Source organism: Molothrus ater, chromosome 4, assembly GCF_012460135.2.
Source record: "Molothrus ater isolate BHLD 08-10-18 breed brown headed cowbird chromosome 4, BPBGC_Mater_1.1, whole genome shotgun sequence".
Taxonomy (NCBI): Eukaryota; Metazoa; Chordata; class Aves; order Passeriformes; family Icteridae; genus Molothrus; species Molothrus ater.
Genome location: NC_050481.2, coordinates 36,270,004 through 36,284,062, shown reverse-complemented (window position 1 = coordinate 36,284,062; position 14,059 = coordinate 36,270,004). Strand labels below are relative to the sequence as shown.

The 14,059-nt window shown below is 38.6% G+C and overlaps 1 protein-coding gene across 1 annotated transcript in view; it reads right to left on the bottom strand.

Annotated features, from left to right (window-relative positions):
• Window positions 1-556: 556 nt before the first annotated feature.
• Window positions 557-14,059, bottom strand: part of GALNTL6 (polypeptide N-acetylgalactosaminyltransferase like 6) — a 435,529-nt gene continuing 422,026 nt past the window's right edge. Inside the window, exon 12 of the mRNA XM_036381717.2 lies at window positions 557-9,844. Coding sequence (XP_036237610.1) covers window positions 9,677-9,844 — 168 coding nt within the window. The 3' untranslated portion in view covers window positions 557-9,676. The remainder of the gene's footprint in view (window positions 9,845-14,059) is intronic.

The following is a 14,059-nucleotide window of genomic DNA, read 5'->3' as shown; positions in this document are numbered from 1 at the left end:
TGATTGACTAATACTGTTTTCTATATGATTCAAACTTTTGCAGTTAATCCTCTTTATGAAGATTCTGTATTTTATTTTATGTCTTATCAGTTGTAGGTACAAGGACTAGTGGTCCTGGGAATTTCTAGGGATTTTTTTGTTGTTCTTTGTTGGTAGGTTTTTTTTGGTGTGGAAGTGGGACAAATAAATCTTGACTTACATGACTTTTTACTGGAATCAAGTCCTCAAAACCTTTTTCAATGCTTCCTTACTTGTCACTTGAGGACTATTATGTGTATACAACTGTTTTGTCCTCACTTGTTTATTTCTCTTATTTAGGTGGCATTTCAAGACATGATTTACAGTATTGCCAGAGCTAACAGTGCTCGTTGTTAAAGGAGATGACTTTGTTTTCTCTTTCTGCTGATATTACACAGTTGGCATGGCTGGTGTTGCAGGAATGGGAGCAGCAATATGTCCCTGGGCAGCCCTGCAGCTGGCTGGGCTTGTCCGGTTCTTCACCCACCCAACAGAGCAGCTTATTTTAGCAGCAGCAGATGTACAACAAACTGAAAAATTTATGCTGTAGCTTCTGAGAGGTATTTATTCGTTCAGATCATGGTAATTTTTTTGAAACTGCTGTTCAGCAATCTTTTACTTTGTATCCTGCAATGTAATACATCCAAATATAAAATAGAACAGGTGTACAATTTTTATTCCATAGTTCAGGTTCTTAATTACAGTCCAGAAATTTACAGGCATGTGCTCTCTGTAAATCCTTTAAGCATGTCCTGAAAACATTATTTTAATGCATAAAAGTTGGTCAGTTTCTACAGCTGTTGTTTAATAACATCTAAGCCAACTATCTCAGACTAGTCAGCACAGAAGTGTATGTTTTCATTTTACTTATTATAATATATATTACTAATTGTAGTCTATTGTATAATACTTCAAATGCACACATCTGAAAATATTTCCCCCATTTTTTTAGAGAGCTATATTTTTCCTAAATCACAACAACCAAATATTTTGATCTTGTTTCACAGAAAATTAGACAACTCCATCTTACTTTAATTGATCTCTACTATAGCTAGCTGCCTATCAGCCCAGCTCATTTCTGTCTGTCTTGCCTACTGGGACATTGGTCAGTGGTTACACAAAGTTGTCTCCAGTTCTTCTTGGCCCTTTATATATAGTTTATAATAGCTGAATTGCCAGGAAATGTTTTGTCCTGAATGTTGTTTAACAGCAAGTGAAGGCTGTAATTCCAAACTCTCAGAAAAGTGAGAGAAATGGATATTTTGCAGGATACCTGCAGGAAAGTGTGTTTATTCACAGAGATGCCTGGAAAACACTCTGACCATCAGAAAGACTAGTTGATAAGTAGAAGCATCTCAGAGGCTCAGAAGGGACCATAAATTTCTCTTTTGATACCTAGCACTTGTTAACTCTGTGTGTGTGTGTGGACTGGACTGCTGTGAGGTGTTGAGAGATATGCAATGAACCACATTACCTGGAGAGCTGGGCAATATCAACCAGCAGAGTTTGAGGTGGAAAACTGCTGGTGAGGCCAAAGTTGGAAGAAATGTATCCCTTGCTAGGATAACAACTGTGCAGAATAATCTCCAACTCCAAAGAAAAGGTTTATATAGCCATGCTGCAGATTTGTATGAAAAACTGGCAGCAGAGGCCTGATGCATCACTATCCTTCCAGGTGTAGATTACCAAGATATGTTTTGATGTAGAGCAGTAACTGCAATTTGGAGGCCGATATGACAGGAATAAAAGAAAACAAACTTTAGAATCATAGAATCATAGAGTGGTTTGGGTTGAAAGGAACCTCAAAGATCAACTCATTCCAACTCCCCTGCTGTGGGCAGGGACACCTTCCATTAGACCAGGTTGTTCAAAGCCTCACTCAACCTGGCCTTCAACATTTTCAGGGTTGGGGCAACCACAACTTCTCTGGGCAACTGATTCCAGTACCCACTATCCTCAAAGTAAAAAATTTAGCTCTCTCTTTTCCAGGCTGGACAATCCAAATTTTCTCAGCCCTTCCTCACAGGAGAGATGGTCCATCCCTCTAATTAACTTGGTGATCCTGCTCTGCACTTGCTCAAACAGGCCCATGTCCTTCCTGGGTCCCCAGGGCTGGATGCAGCACTGCAGGTGGGGTCTCACCAGAGCAGAGGAGCAGAATCCCCTCCCTTGCCCTGCTGACCATGCTGCTTTTGGTGCAGCCCAGGACATATTTGACTTTCTGGGCTGTGAGGACAGATCATGTTGTCCATTTAGGGGGTCTTTTTTTTTTTTTTTTTTTTTGTATGAAACTCCCATTCCTTGGCTGACAATCCTTTGGACAGTTCCTTTGTACAGACTTTACACTGGTACTCTGGTTTCCTAGGAACTTGTTTAGTGAAAGGGCAGGGTATAACTTTAATCCATATGTTCTGGTTGCAAATAAACCCTGGTGGTGCATAAAGACATACAGGACACCGGTGAAAGGATTCTCTTCTAGTAGGAAGGAAAAGGTGATGTTTTACTGCCATCTCTGCAGCTGTTACTTTGATAAAGGGAATCATTACAGATATTGATTTTCCTGACATGCTGAGGAATAAACTAGAGTCCTGTACAGCTGTAAGCAAAAGGCTGCTGCACATTGGACAATCTCTTTTTGTAAATAAGGCCCCTCTGACTCTCTGCAGCTTGACTAGAGGTTAACCTGTATCATGCACTCGTCACAGATTACACATCCACTTCAGATTTGGAATAATGCCTTCAGTTAAAGTTGTCATATCCCCTTGGTGGTTTATTTAAAGAAAAAACAGTTTAAAAAATAATTCCACTCAGTTTCTTGTATCGCTATTAGCTCACCAGGGATAATCAAAAGTTAAAAATTTGAAGTCAAGAAGTTCAGCTGCTTCTAAACATTTGTACAAAGTATATCCACTGAATAAGATGCTTCCTGCTCTTACATCCTCCCCTCTCTGGGCAACACCGAATGGATGAAAAGTAGATCCCAGTGCAATTTCTTTTCCCTCAAAGATGTTTGTCTGTCTGTGCTATGAGCTATAACTCATCCACAGACAAAATCTGTAGTGAGACTGGCCCACAATGACAGAACTTCTCCTCAGGTGCCTTCCTCCTCCCCATCCCTCTGCAAGAACAAGCCAGGTACCCCAAGGCTGAAGGGCTTGAGGCTCTGCCAAGTCAAGATCAAAGCATCTTTAGTCACTCTTATCTTGAGGAAGGGATCTGCAACAGCAGAAACACCTTTGGCACAGACCAGAAAGGTGGGAAGAAAGAGGACCAGGATTCTGGCAGACAGCAAGTCAGCAGAAGGGAAGAAACACAAAACAGAAAAAAAAATCCATACAAAAACTGAAATGCATAAAAGAGGTGGATGCTGCAAGGGGCCATGAAGGCAGAGCCACAACATTCTTTGATTTTAACAGCTGTATGCGATGTCCAAAGAGAAACACTTGTTATCTTGATCTGCAAAGGGAGTAGGCAGAGCTACTTCACACTGATCCAAGTTGACATTTCCTAGGAAAATTTAGATAAACATTTTTCTTCTTTCAAAAAAGCCTGAGATAGAGAGAAATATTAAACTGAGGTAAAAAAGTGGACCATAATATTCTGCTTCTACATACTATCTAAAAAGTAGCCTCAGGAACACACACACATATCTTTAGTGGAAAACTCAGAACAAACTGAGGGTCCATCAAAGCTTTTCTCTTTTGTGATCATGTATTTCACAATCAATACAATTCAGATTAGGCAGTTCTCCTTATTCTAAATTTAGGTCCTTGCAAAAGGGCTTGATTGCCTCTCAGTTCCCAAATATTTGTGATGGAAGTAAAAATGTAAGCCCTGCTATGAAGAGGTACCCAAAATTATCAGTGGCTGACCCTTGTAGGTCATACTTCCTTCATATACAGAATTAAACCTGATTCCTACTTTTTCCCTTTCACCACCTATTTCCTCCTTCCTCTCTCAATTAAACTGCCATCTCCTAATCTCACCATTTGGCCTTTCACCTCCTTGAAAGCTCACAATTCTTGATCTTCTTAATCTAGGATCATTGCCATCAATCACTCCTTCAGGCAAGTGAAGTCTTTTTTTCACAGAGGGATGCCAGAGGCCTACAGATCTTTTGGGTCGATAATATTGTTTTAGTTCTGGTGTCAGTTGGTTTTTGACTAAACTGTGCCTAGTGCTATCTTTTGCTGATTAGATGCTCCAGAGTGATCAGCAGAAATTTGCTTGGACAGTGGTTCCTTCCAGGTTGAGTCATTTAGTGGGGAGATCAAGGATTAACTTAATTAAATCAACTACTACTTTCACAGTGTTAGGGATCCTGCTAAGATTAATGAGGACTAAGGTTAATGAGGACCAAGTTTTCCTTTCCTATGTCTTAGTATCTTTAGGATAGTACCACTCACCAGACTTGCCTCACTGCAGCTCCCCTCACATCCTGTACACTGTCCATTATACATACATTTCAATGTCTTATCCATTTGCTTCTCTGAAACGGATCCTTCTGAGTTTTCCTACATCTTTTCCTGAGTACAAGCTTTTCTGCTGGCCCATTTTGCAAGGCTCCTTCTCATTCATCTATTCCCTGAAGCATCAACCCAAGTGGTTGCACAAAATACACAAATTTCTCTTTGTGTATAATTAATCTACTGGACAGTGCTGTGGTAAACACACATTTAGATAAACACAAATTATTATTGTTTTAACCCATGTCCTCTTTGCTTCCCTGTTGTCTGCACTGTTCTCATAGGGCCCACTGAAGCACCTACTGCACTGCCAGGTTCTGTAAAAAAGAAAAAAAGACTAAGAAACAAACCTTAGAAACAAGAAAAATCTCAAGGCATACCAGATTGCAATGTTTGAATGCAATTTTTTCAGAAGCTCTTCCTGGATTTTTTCTCCTCTGGCACCGTGATGCTAGTAACAAATGCTAGTAACACCAGTTTCAGAAGTCCTGTCCCAGGAGTAGTACCATTGATGTTACTGATACACTGAAAGAACAGAAAACAACTTCACAGAGCAAATGTATTTTCTGAATGCTGCTGAAGCTTTGGAAATGTGATGCATTTATCTGAATTTCTCTAGTTAAACTTTCTCATTATTTGTTTTTACATATGTTTCTTACCTTTTAGAGATTTTTTCATATGTTCAGATTTTCTTAAATCCAGTGTATAAATCCAGCATAATTCAGAATTATAACAAGGAAATATGAGGAGAGAAATATTTCAGGAGACCTAAGAACAGATTTGTGTATTACATGTGTTTAAAAAAAAAAACAAACTGTCAGCAACTAACCACACAAATTCACTACATTTTTTAAATTACAAATCTAAAATAGAAAGCACTACACACTAAAGATTTAATAACTCTATTACTTTTTAATCTAAAATTTTCCAGTCAAAAGATACTATCTTAGCAAACATTCAGCAAAGTCCCTTGATACACTAGACATAATTGGTCTAATAATTTTTCTTTGGGTTTTTATGTTACCTTTTGGTTTACATTTCCTAATTTTTAAAGGCTTTTCAAAACTTTCAGAAAGTGCAAGATCCTGAAAATTTTATGTAAAAGCACTCTTGGATCCTTGTGCTTTTTTTTAGGAGAATATGGAACATATTTGGGAGGGGGTTAAACAAAGGAATAAATGCACATTATAATACAAATACCAGCTATAAAAATGTTACTCCTGATCACCTTGTGTTGTTTTCAAGGGCTTTGAAATTATTTCCCTAACGAATCTTGATGGATTAAAAAAGAAAAATAAAACCATTAATAAAACCATATATGCTGTGTTCTCTTGAAATGTACTCGCTTATCATTACAGATGCTCTTTAAATAGCAAATGGATGCATCCCTGGTGTCAGCCACACTGAAAGCTTGCCAGTACTGCCTTCCTAAAGTGCTCCATCTCCAATCCATCCAGGTAGACTAAAAGAGTCTCTCTCACCTAGTCCCTTGCAGAAGTTATCAGTCAAAATGCAAATGAATTGTGATTATGACTTTTTTTTTAAAACAAAGGTAACATCCATTCCTGCAGAACTGCCACCTATTTAAACAATTTGGTCAAGCTATTTGTACACATTTCTTCTATGTGGCATAAGATTTCCCTAAGGTCACTGGAGACATTGATGCCTGGTAAATTGCCAGTAATCAAAGGTTGTTAAGTGCTTGTCAGCTTCCTTTCAAGCTAAGTCTATCTTTATCATGAGGCAGACTTACTTCAGCAGCTAGAGACCATTTATTCATAAATGGATCACACTCAGGAATAATGCATTATATCATTAAAATATCCATACTGCTGCAGAAACATTTGTTCTAAAGCAATCTCATTTTTCTGAAATAACACTGTGGCCAATGAAAGTGAAATCTTGTCATGTCTCTGCAACAAGGCTACTCTCCCACACATGAAAGGCTTTGTTTCCCAGCTCCTCCTCTCTCCTTTGAGCCCTGTCCCCCAGGGCCTCTGTTTAGCTTAGATTCTGGAATATATGCAGGAAAAGAGATGTTATTTTAGAGTTTTAGTTGCACTTGGAGTTTACTTCAGTTTCTCCAGATGCTCTCTCCAGTTATAGTACTTTGCTGGCCACAAAAAAAAGGCCAGTTAACCTTAAATGGAAAACATTTAGGGGAGATGGTGATGAACTCTCTTAAAGATACAAAGATCTTCTTTTCAGACATCTTGATTAAAACCATAAAATAATAAATTGAAAAAAACTGAACAAGTAATTAATTGGGGAAATCAGTATAGCTCCACTGAAATGATGAGCCCACATTACTTAATTCCACCTGTACACTACATTTAAAATATGTTCAGGACTACCTGGTACTAAAAAAAAAAAAAAACCTGTGAAGAAATTTCATAGTCTTTTGAAAAAACGTGTCAGAGTTAAATGCTGCTGGAGAATTATCAGAAGAAGATACATCTCTCCAAGCTATCAAATTGTTCATAAGTTTATTGGCAGGAAAAGATATGGTTGCAGGAAGAATTAAAGAAATTCTGAATGGTAAATTAGTAATGAAATACTCTTATCAGTGGAAACCTTTGGAGAACACCCAAGACAGACTTGAACTGAAAGGTAGCGATGATCACTTATTATTAATAAAACTTTTGCTGAAGGAGTCCTGTGCAAGGACTGTTCTCTTTCCCCACAATATCTGACTAGCAGTCATATGGATTGCTTTTTGACTAAGACTGCTAGAGTTTACCATTTGTGATCAGCTACAAGTAAGTGGAAGGCTTCCTTTGGCGGTGTAAGGTGCTGTGCAATATGACTCAAAAAGGCTGTCAAAGGCATAGATTTTCCTTGCCCTAAGAGCAGCCTCGTTCCCATCAGACATCTCAAAATCAGACCACTGAGATGCAGTCAGACACTGAATGATATAACCCTACCAATCTGTTTTCCTTTAGCAATCCTCCTTTGCCTCTCTATTTTGGGCATACAGTGCTGCTTCCAGGACTGACAGTTTGGGGCCAGTTACAATCAGCAGCTTGAGGGCTGCATTTATATTTGAGGCAGCCATCTTCTTCTTTTCTCAAACCCTCTTTCCTCATGATAAGGCTGCAAATAAATGATGCTGTGAGCACCGCATCTGGGAAAGCTGAGAGTTTGCAGAGGCTAGGCTGGTTCTGTGTACTGACAGATAAAGAAACCTGAAGTATCCTCATACCAGAACCTTACTTCTTCTGTTCCTGAGCACACCATATCTTCAAATTAAATTTAAACAATACCTAAACAAACTCACTTATTCTAAAATCATAAAACGACAACTCTGTGGACACATACCTTTAAATTATTTGAAAGATCTTTTCAATAACTTGCAGCAATTGCTTAATATATTGGAAATTTCACAATTTCCCCAGTGCACACATCCTGAATGCTACAGGACCTCATTCCCCTCTTAAAACTTTCATATGACCTGCAACTACAAGATGCTGCCATAAAATAGCACACTGGTACTAGAACCATCCTCTGGATGAAATCAATGCTCTTTGTGCATAAACACAGCTTAAGGAGAAATAAACAAAACACAGCCACTGCACTCCCTTAAAACAGGGTAGATTGCACACCAGTATTTTGGTTAGTCAGCCACCTCGCCAGCAATCAAAATAAGCAACTTAATTACAAATGTTATTTTTGGAACCTGAAAGGAGTTACAGCACAGAGGACGTCACCTATCTGCATTTATGGTGCTTTCATTTGTAAATTCATCTTTCAAGCAAAAGCCACATATTTACTTGATATAAATTTATACTCACTCTTACCTTGAACAGTCTCAGAGTTATCAGTCACATTCCACACATCAGCATGAACTGAGAAGAACCATTGACACCCTTCCTAAAGTGTTTTAGAGGCCTCTCCCTCCAACAGCATGATAGGTTTGAGGGACCCATCATAATCATCAGTGTGATGGAAGTCTGTGTTACCCTGAATGGTGCCTGTGCCTAAAGTACCAAAATATTGTAATGTGTGACTTGCTTGCACTTCTTGTTTCCTCCCTCATGACATGTACAATACCATTCACTTGCTCACTGTGGAAAGTTCACATGATTTCCATCACAGATTTCAAAAACTGCAAAACCACCCAACTGATATTTCCTGTCAATTTTTCTCTCCACTCCTCTGTGTCAGGAGCACTGCAAGATCTTTTAAGCTGCACTGCAGGGAGTCAACATGCTCTTAGGTGATGGCAGCATACCAGTATTAATTTGACTAACCTAGTTCAGCATGCAGTATGCAATTATTTCCCACTCTCCTCCTGATTTTCCCCAGCCTATTTTCATTTTAATTTATATGTTGGTAAAGATTCTACTTTTAAAAAAGACAGATAGTCCACAAGCCTTCCATTATGCTGCAGCTGCTGCTGTTACACTTGTCACTAAAAAAAATCTCACCTTGTGTGACAATGGGATTTGAATCACGATTGCTAAATATATCATATATATAAATTTGATTGCTTTGCTTTATTTTTCCTGAAGGGGGAAAATGTGAGGGAAAAACCGTACAGTTCATTTCATGCTTCACTACAGTGTAATTCTAGACCCTAAGATTTCGACCATTCCTATTTTGGTAATGAATGGAACGCAAAAGGGAGGTATTTAAAATTAATTGCAGCAGTTCTGAGGGTTAAACCTGCTTAACCCAACCTTTTATTAAGAGAATGTCAACAGAGCATATATCTTGTCTAGGGAGTGCTGGGACATCATTATTCTTCTACCAGCATGTTTAATTCTAAAACCTGGGATTTCTTCAGGTTCCTGTTGGCGTCATGCACACCATAAACCCATCCCAAATCATAGCATCTGTTCTGAGCTACTCACTACAGCAGGATTTGACCTGAGAAACTCTAGAGTTTTGTTTTACTTTATTAACTTGGAGTACTTTTAAACAGTTTTTAAACAAAGTTTTTCCCTTGACCAGCAAGGGAATTTTCAGCCTTAAGTTCTCAGCAGCATCCAGTGAGGCTCTTGGCCAAGTTCTCCAGATACTGTATATCCACAAGGACAGCCTGCTGGCTCTTGCTGTGGCATTTTCTTAATCCTCAGAACAGATTTCCTGGATCTAGGAAATTTAATTCCTGACTCCTTTGACCCAGATGCTGGCAAAAATGTAGTCTGCAGTCTGTACGTAAATATGTGTGTTCAATTTTTTTTTTCCTTCTAGGAACTGGCCTTGCTGTTAAATTTTTCTAAAACAGTCATATTAATATGTTCAAAAATCCACTGTTGAGTTTCAGATAAAGGATCACATCTGTTCATGAAAATCTTCTTCTCAGCTGGGTTGCAATCTATGCAGCTGCTGCTTACCGGATGGAACAAAGTTTTGTCCTACAGGAATGAAAAAAAATAGAATTAAGTAGCAAATGCCAAATCATTGGAAGTGTTCTAATTTTACAGAACATGGATTAAGAGAGCCCTGTTTGAAATGATTTTTTGGTCTCTGTGCAGTAACCTTGTGTAATAACAACAGCTATTATTAGAATTAGAAAGCTGTAGAGAATGGAATTTCCTTCCCTTGGGCTATTATCCTTTATGAAAATGGGGATTCAAGAAAGAGGGAGATATCATCTGGTCTTTGACTAACAACTGCATAATATAATGAAAAAACAGAATGTCTTTTAATATCTTTGCATACCACGTATTTGCTTGAAGCCCATTTAAATGTCTGAACCTGAAAAATTGATTTGTTTGGGGCTTTTTTAGAGAAATCTTGCTCTTGACAGGGTTGTGTTTCTTGGCAGGGGGAAGCTGTAAAATCTTCAACTTGCTGAAGACTTTAAAAATGAATTATTAACTGAAGTGGTGGACAGATGGACACAGGATTGATGTTCTCATCCCATTCAATGCCTGTGGCCTTGCTAAGACCAGCCACTGAAATACGCTCTCTCCCCTAATAACATGGAAATCTTAACACTGATTTAGCTCCATATGGAGATTTTGTGAGGGTAGGCATGGATTAAGTTGCTTAAAAAAGCATATTTATGATGATTAGTTTTATTAATTTTACTTCACAAAACTGGAGCGAATAGTAAGTAACCTGATGTGAATCTTCGTGAAAGCAGTCAGTTGAGCAGGTGGTGAGTTAGGTAGTTTCAATATACTTAGTTGATGGAGGCAAGTGTTTTTAGAAAGACAGATGTGGGAGTCATTAGATGGTTTGAAAGTTTCCAGGGACTATACTGCATCTGTTGAAATAAATTTCAGATTACACTTGGTAAACCACATTCAGGCTTTTCCCCTCCATGCCAATGATTGCCCTGACACTATTTTAATACTAATCCAGGATGTGCCTGCTTGCCCAGTTTGTGATAGGAAAAAAATCTACTTATCAAATTGCAATTGATTAAAAACTGACACAAGTACTCTGGGTGCCAGCAACAATCATAGAAACTTATCTTTAAAAATACTGCACATTCGAAAAAAAAAAAACCAACAAAAAAAAGTACAACAACAAACAGAAACAGCAGCTATTTAAAACCACTTCGAAAAATTAAGGTTTTTTTTTTAATTTAGGAAAGATTAAATTCACTGATTTGTGGTTTGTGAAAAAATGGTAAAGTACAATGTCTCTTTTTAAGATTAATATATGCAATAAAGAACCAAGTCAAAAGTACCTTGCGCTCTGGCTGAGGGGGATGGTGTTACATCTGCCTTTCCCACTGTTTTACTTTCAGCACTGGCCTTTCCCCAAAAGCAGTGGATGAATACACACTCCCCCACCAGACTGAAATTCAGAGGCATGCCATCAAAGCTGACAGGACCAAACCAAATGAGTAGAGGCCTTTCTCTCATGTTCTGCAAGGAGAGCAGGCAGGATACTTCAGCTTGCAAGAAGGGGGTAACTGGACTGTGTACAAAAAACTACTGTGTCCCTACTAGGATGAGGTGGGCCTGCAAGAACTGCCAGGCACCCCAGGGGGTGGTGCAGGCACCCATCTGCATCTTGCCAGCTCCTTCTGTACTAACAAGAGCTTGATGCAGTGGCACTGTCCAAAATCAGGACACAGTGACTGTGCCATGGCCAACCTGCCTGATGTGGGACCTTCAGGAAGGGGGCATATGGTTTTTCTTGCAGTATAGCTGGGCATGAGGGCCAGCCAATATATTAGAAAGTCAAAGTTGGAATGCTAGAAGTTTTAATAAGATAGCTGGTACAAGAAGAAAGGGAACAGCTTCAGCACAAAAAGCTTGCTATGAAAAACACTCCAGCCTTTCCAGAAAGCTGGCAGTCTTTCTTACAGAAATATCACAGGCAGGCAATTTTTGAGTGAAGCATTATTGCTGCTTTTATTTAGAGAGTATGGTTATTAGGAAAGAAGAGTGTCTTTTAAGGATAGGGACAGAGTTACCACTCTGGAAAAACGTCTGGCTGACTTAGCAATATATAAAGGCCTATTAATTTATCATCTTAATTTCTCTTTACACCAATATTAAGAAACCACAAGCACTCTTGTGGAGACATTTCCAACAGCTGAAAACAGCAGAATATTTTTTTTTTCCTTCTGCATGAAGGCAAGCCTGAAGATTATTTGCAGAAGGAGAAACTCCTCCATCGGATAATTGGTCCCGACAGTTCAGGGGGGTTGGCAGTGACACACAGAGCCTTTCATTTCTTATAGGTCACTGCTGTAACTATGGCCAAAGTCAAGAGCAACTGGAAGTCATTATCAGCTGGTAGCTGTAGTAGTTTATCTGAAATCAGTTGGTAGCTCCAGTGCAGCTTCAGCAGGACTGAAGTCCATATGATAAAAGCCACTATCACTATGACATGTCTTTGTCTGTCTGAGGGAATAATCTACACACCTCCTGCGTGGCAAGTGAACTGACTCTTACAGTTTGTCCCTGCAGCTGTCAGGAGACTGTGAGTAAACCCCTGTCTTCTGGGCACAGTTCTGATGCTGTCAGTCTAGCATCTATCATAATCACTAAGCTCAGGGTAGAATTACCATATAATGAAATTGATTTTGCACAATTGTTTCTTTTTAGAGACCTACTAAATCAGCCCTCTCTTGGATACTTCTGCTCTACAAATAGCAGTAGAGGGCCTGTGGCACATAAATTGAATCACACTTTATCAGAATCAGTGCACTACCTGTCAGGCTACCAGAACAATGCTACATTAAAAACCAGAGGCATATTCCTTCACTATGAGGAACAGAAATTTGTAGGCACTGCTCATCATTGGCTCAGGCATGCTTAGGAATATCAAGCAGAGTCAAAGAAATAGCTTTAGCTTGGGAAGCTAAAGCCATTCTCCCAAATATCTAATAATTACAGGCCATTTACATTTATCTATCTAATATCTTACATTGCTCCAATATGGTGCCAATATTTTTTGTCCTGGCATTACTCACATTCCTCTATTTACAACCCACAGCAATGTTTGCAGTACTGCTTGGATTTATTCTGCTCCATTGCTTCTTACAGGGTTTTCTCAAAGGTATACTTGGCTGTAGACCAGTATTTCAGACTGGTCCTAAGAAAATTGATTACTTAATATTGCAGACTTATGAGACTTTCAAATAGCTGCCCAGATGTAGTTTAAGCAGTATGGGAATAAGAACAGTTTTTTGACACATGTTTATTAGTGGTAGTTTTGGCTTCATTCATCTGAAAAGAATGTGGTTTGCACGCTCTGAGACTGCACTGCAATGAGAAGCAAAGTGCACGTAATGGGGGTAGGCTGTAGATTTTTTCCAGAAGAGCACTCCTTATCCAAAGTAAAATATTAATGTATTCTACTTGCCACTAAAATATTTAAGCTGTTTTTATTCGCCAGGATCCAAAACCAGGTTGTTACGATTTCTATGCTATAAGAATATGGAATCTGAAAATAGTGCCTGGCTTCAAATAGCATTTACAGCACCTTGTAATCATTTCACTGCTGTAAACTTTTATCAGTGGCTCAAGATGCAAATAATCATGAGACTCATCTTTAAATGAATAAAAACCTCTTATCTTCTAGTTTTATAGACATAATATGAGAGCATGATAAGAAATGCTTCATATTAGGTTTCTAGGCTTCTTATAAGACATTGACAAGCAAGGTCATTTCTCCTAAAGCATGAGAAGAATTTTTGGCAGGATGGATACATGACCATTAGGAAGCTACAGCATCTATAAGTGGTGCAGAGAACAGAAGAGAGTGGCTGACCAGCTCTCTGTTTTTTAAAAGGAAACATTTCTTGCTTAACTACATTATTACTCTTATTTATTTAGGACTCAGATTCACTAGCAGACCATTCCCTAGGTAAAAGGCTCTAGCACAGATCAGTTTTTGTTTTGTAGGGGGGAAAACACTAGAAGTTCTATTGTCAAGATGCTTTCAGAGCTGGAAAAGGATTATATCACATATAAGGTTTTTGGAGGTGTAGCTGTACTGCCAGAAATCTCTAATATAAATCTGCCCTTTACCTGAGGAAACAGATTACAGGAAACATTAAAAAATACTTACTGTGTAGCAAACTAAAACTAAGCTTAAAGAAAACCACATATATATAGTTCTATTATTCCAATGCAGTTTCTTAACTTGAAGGTTTATGC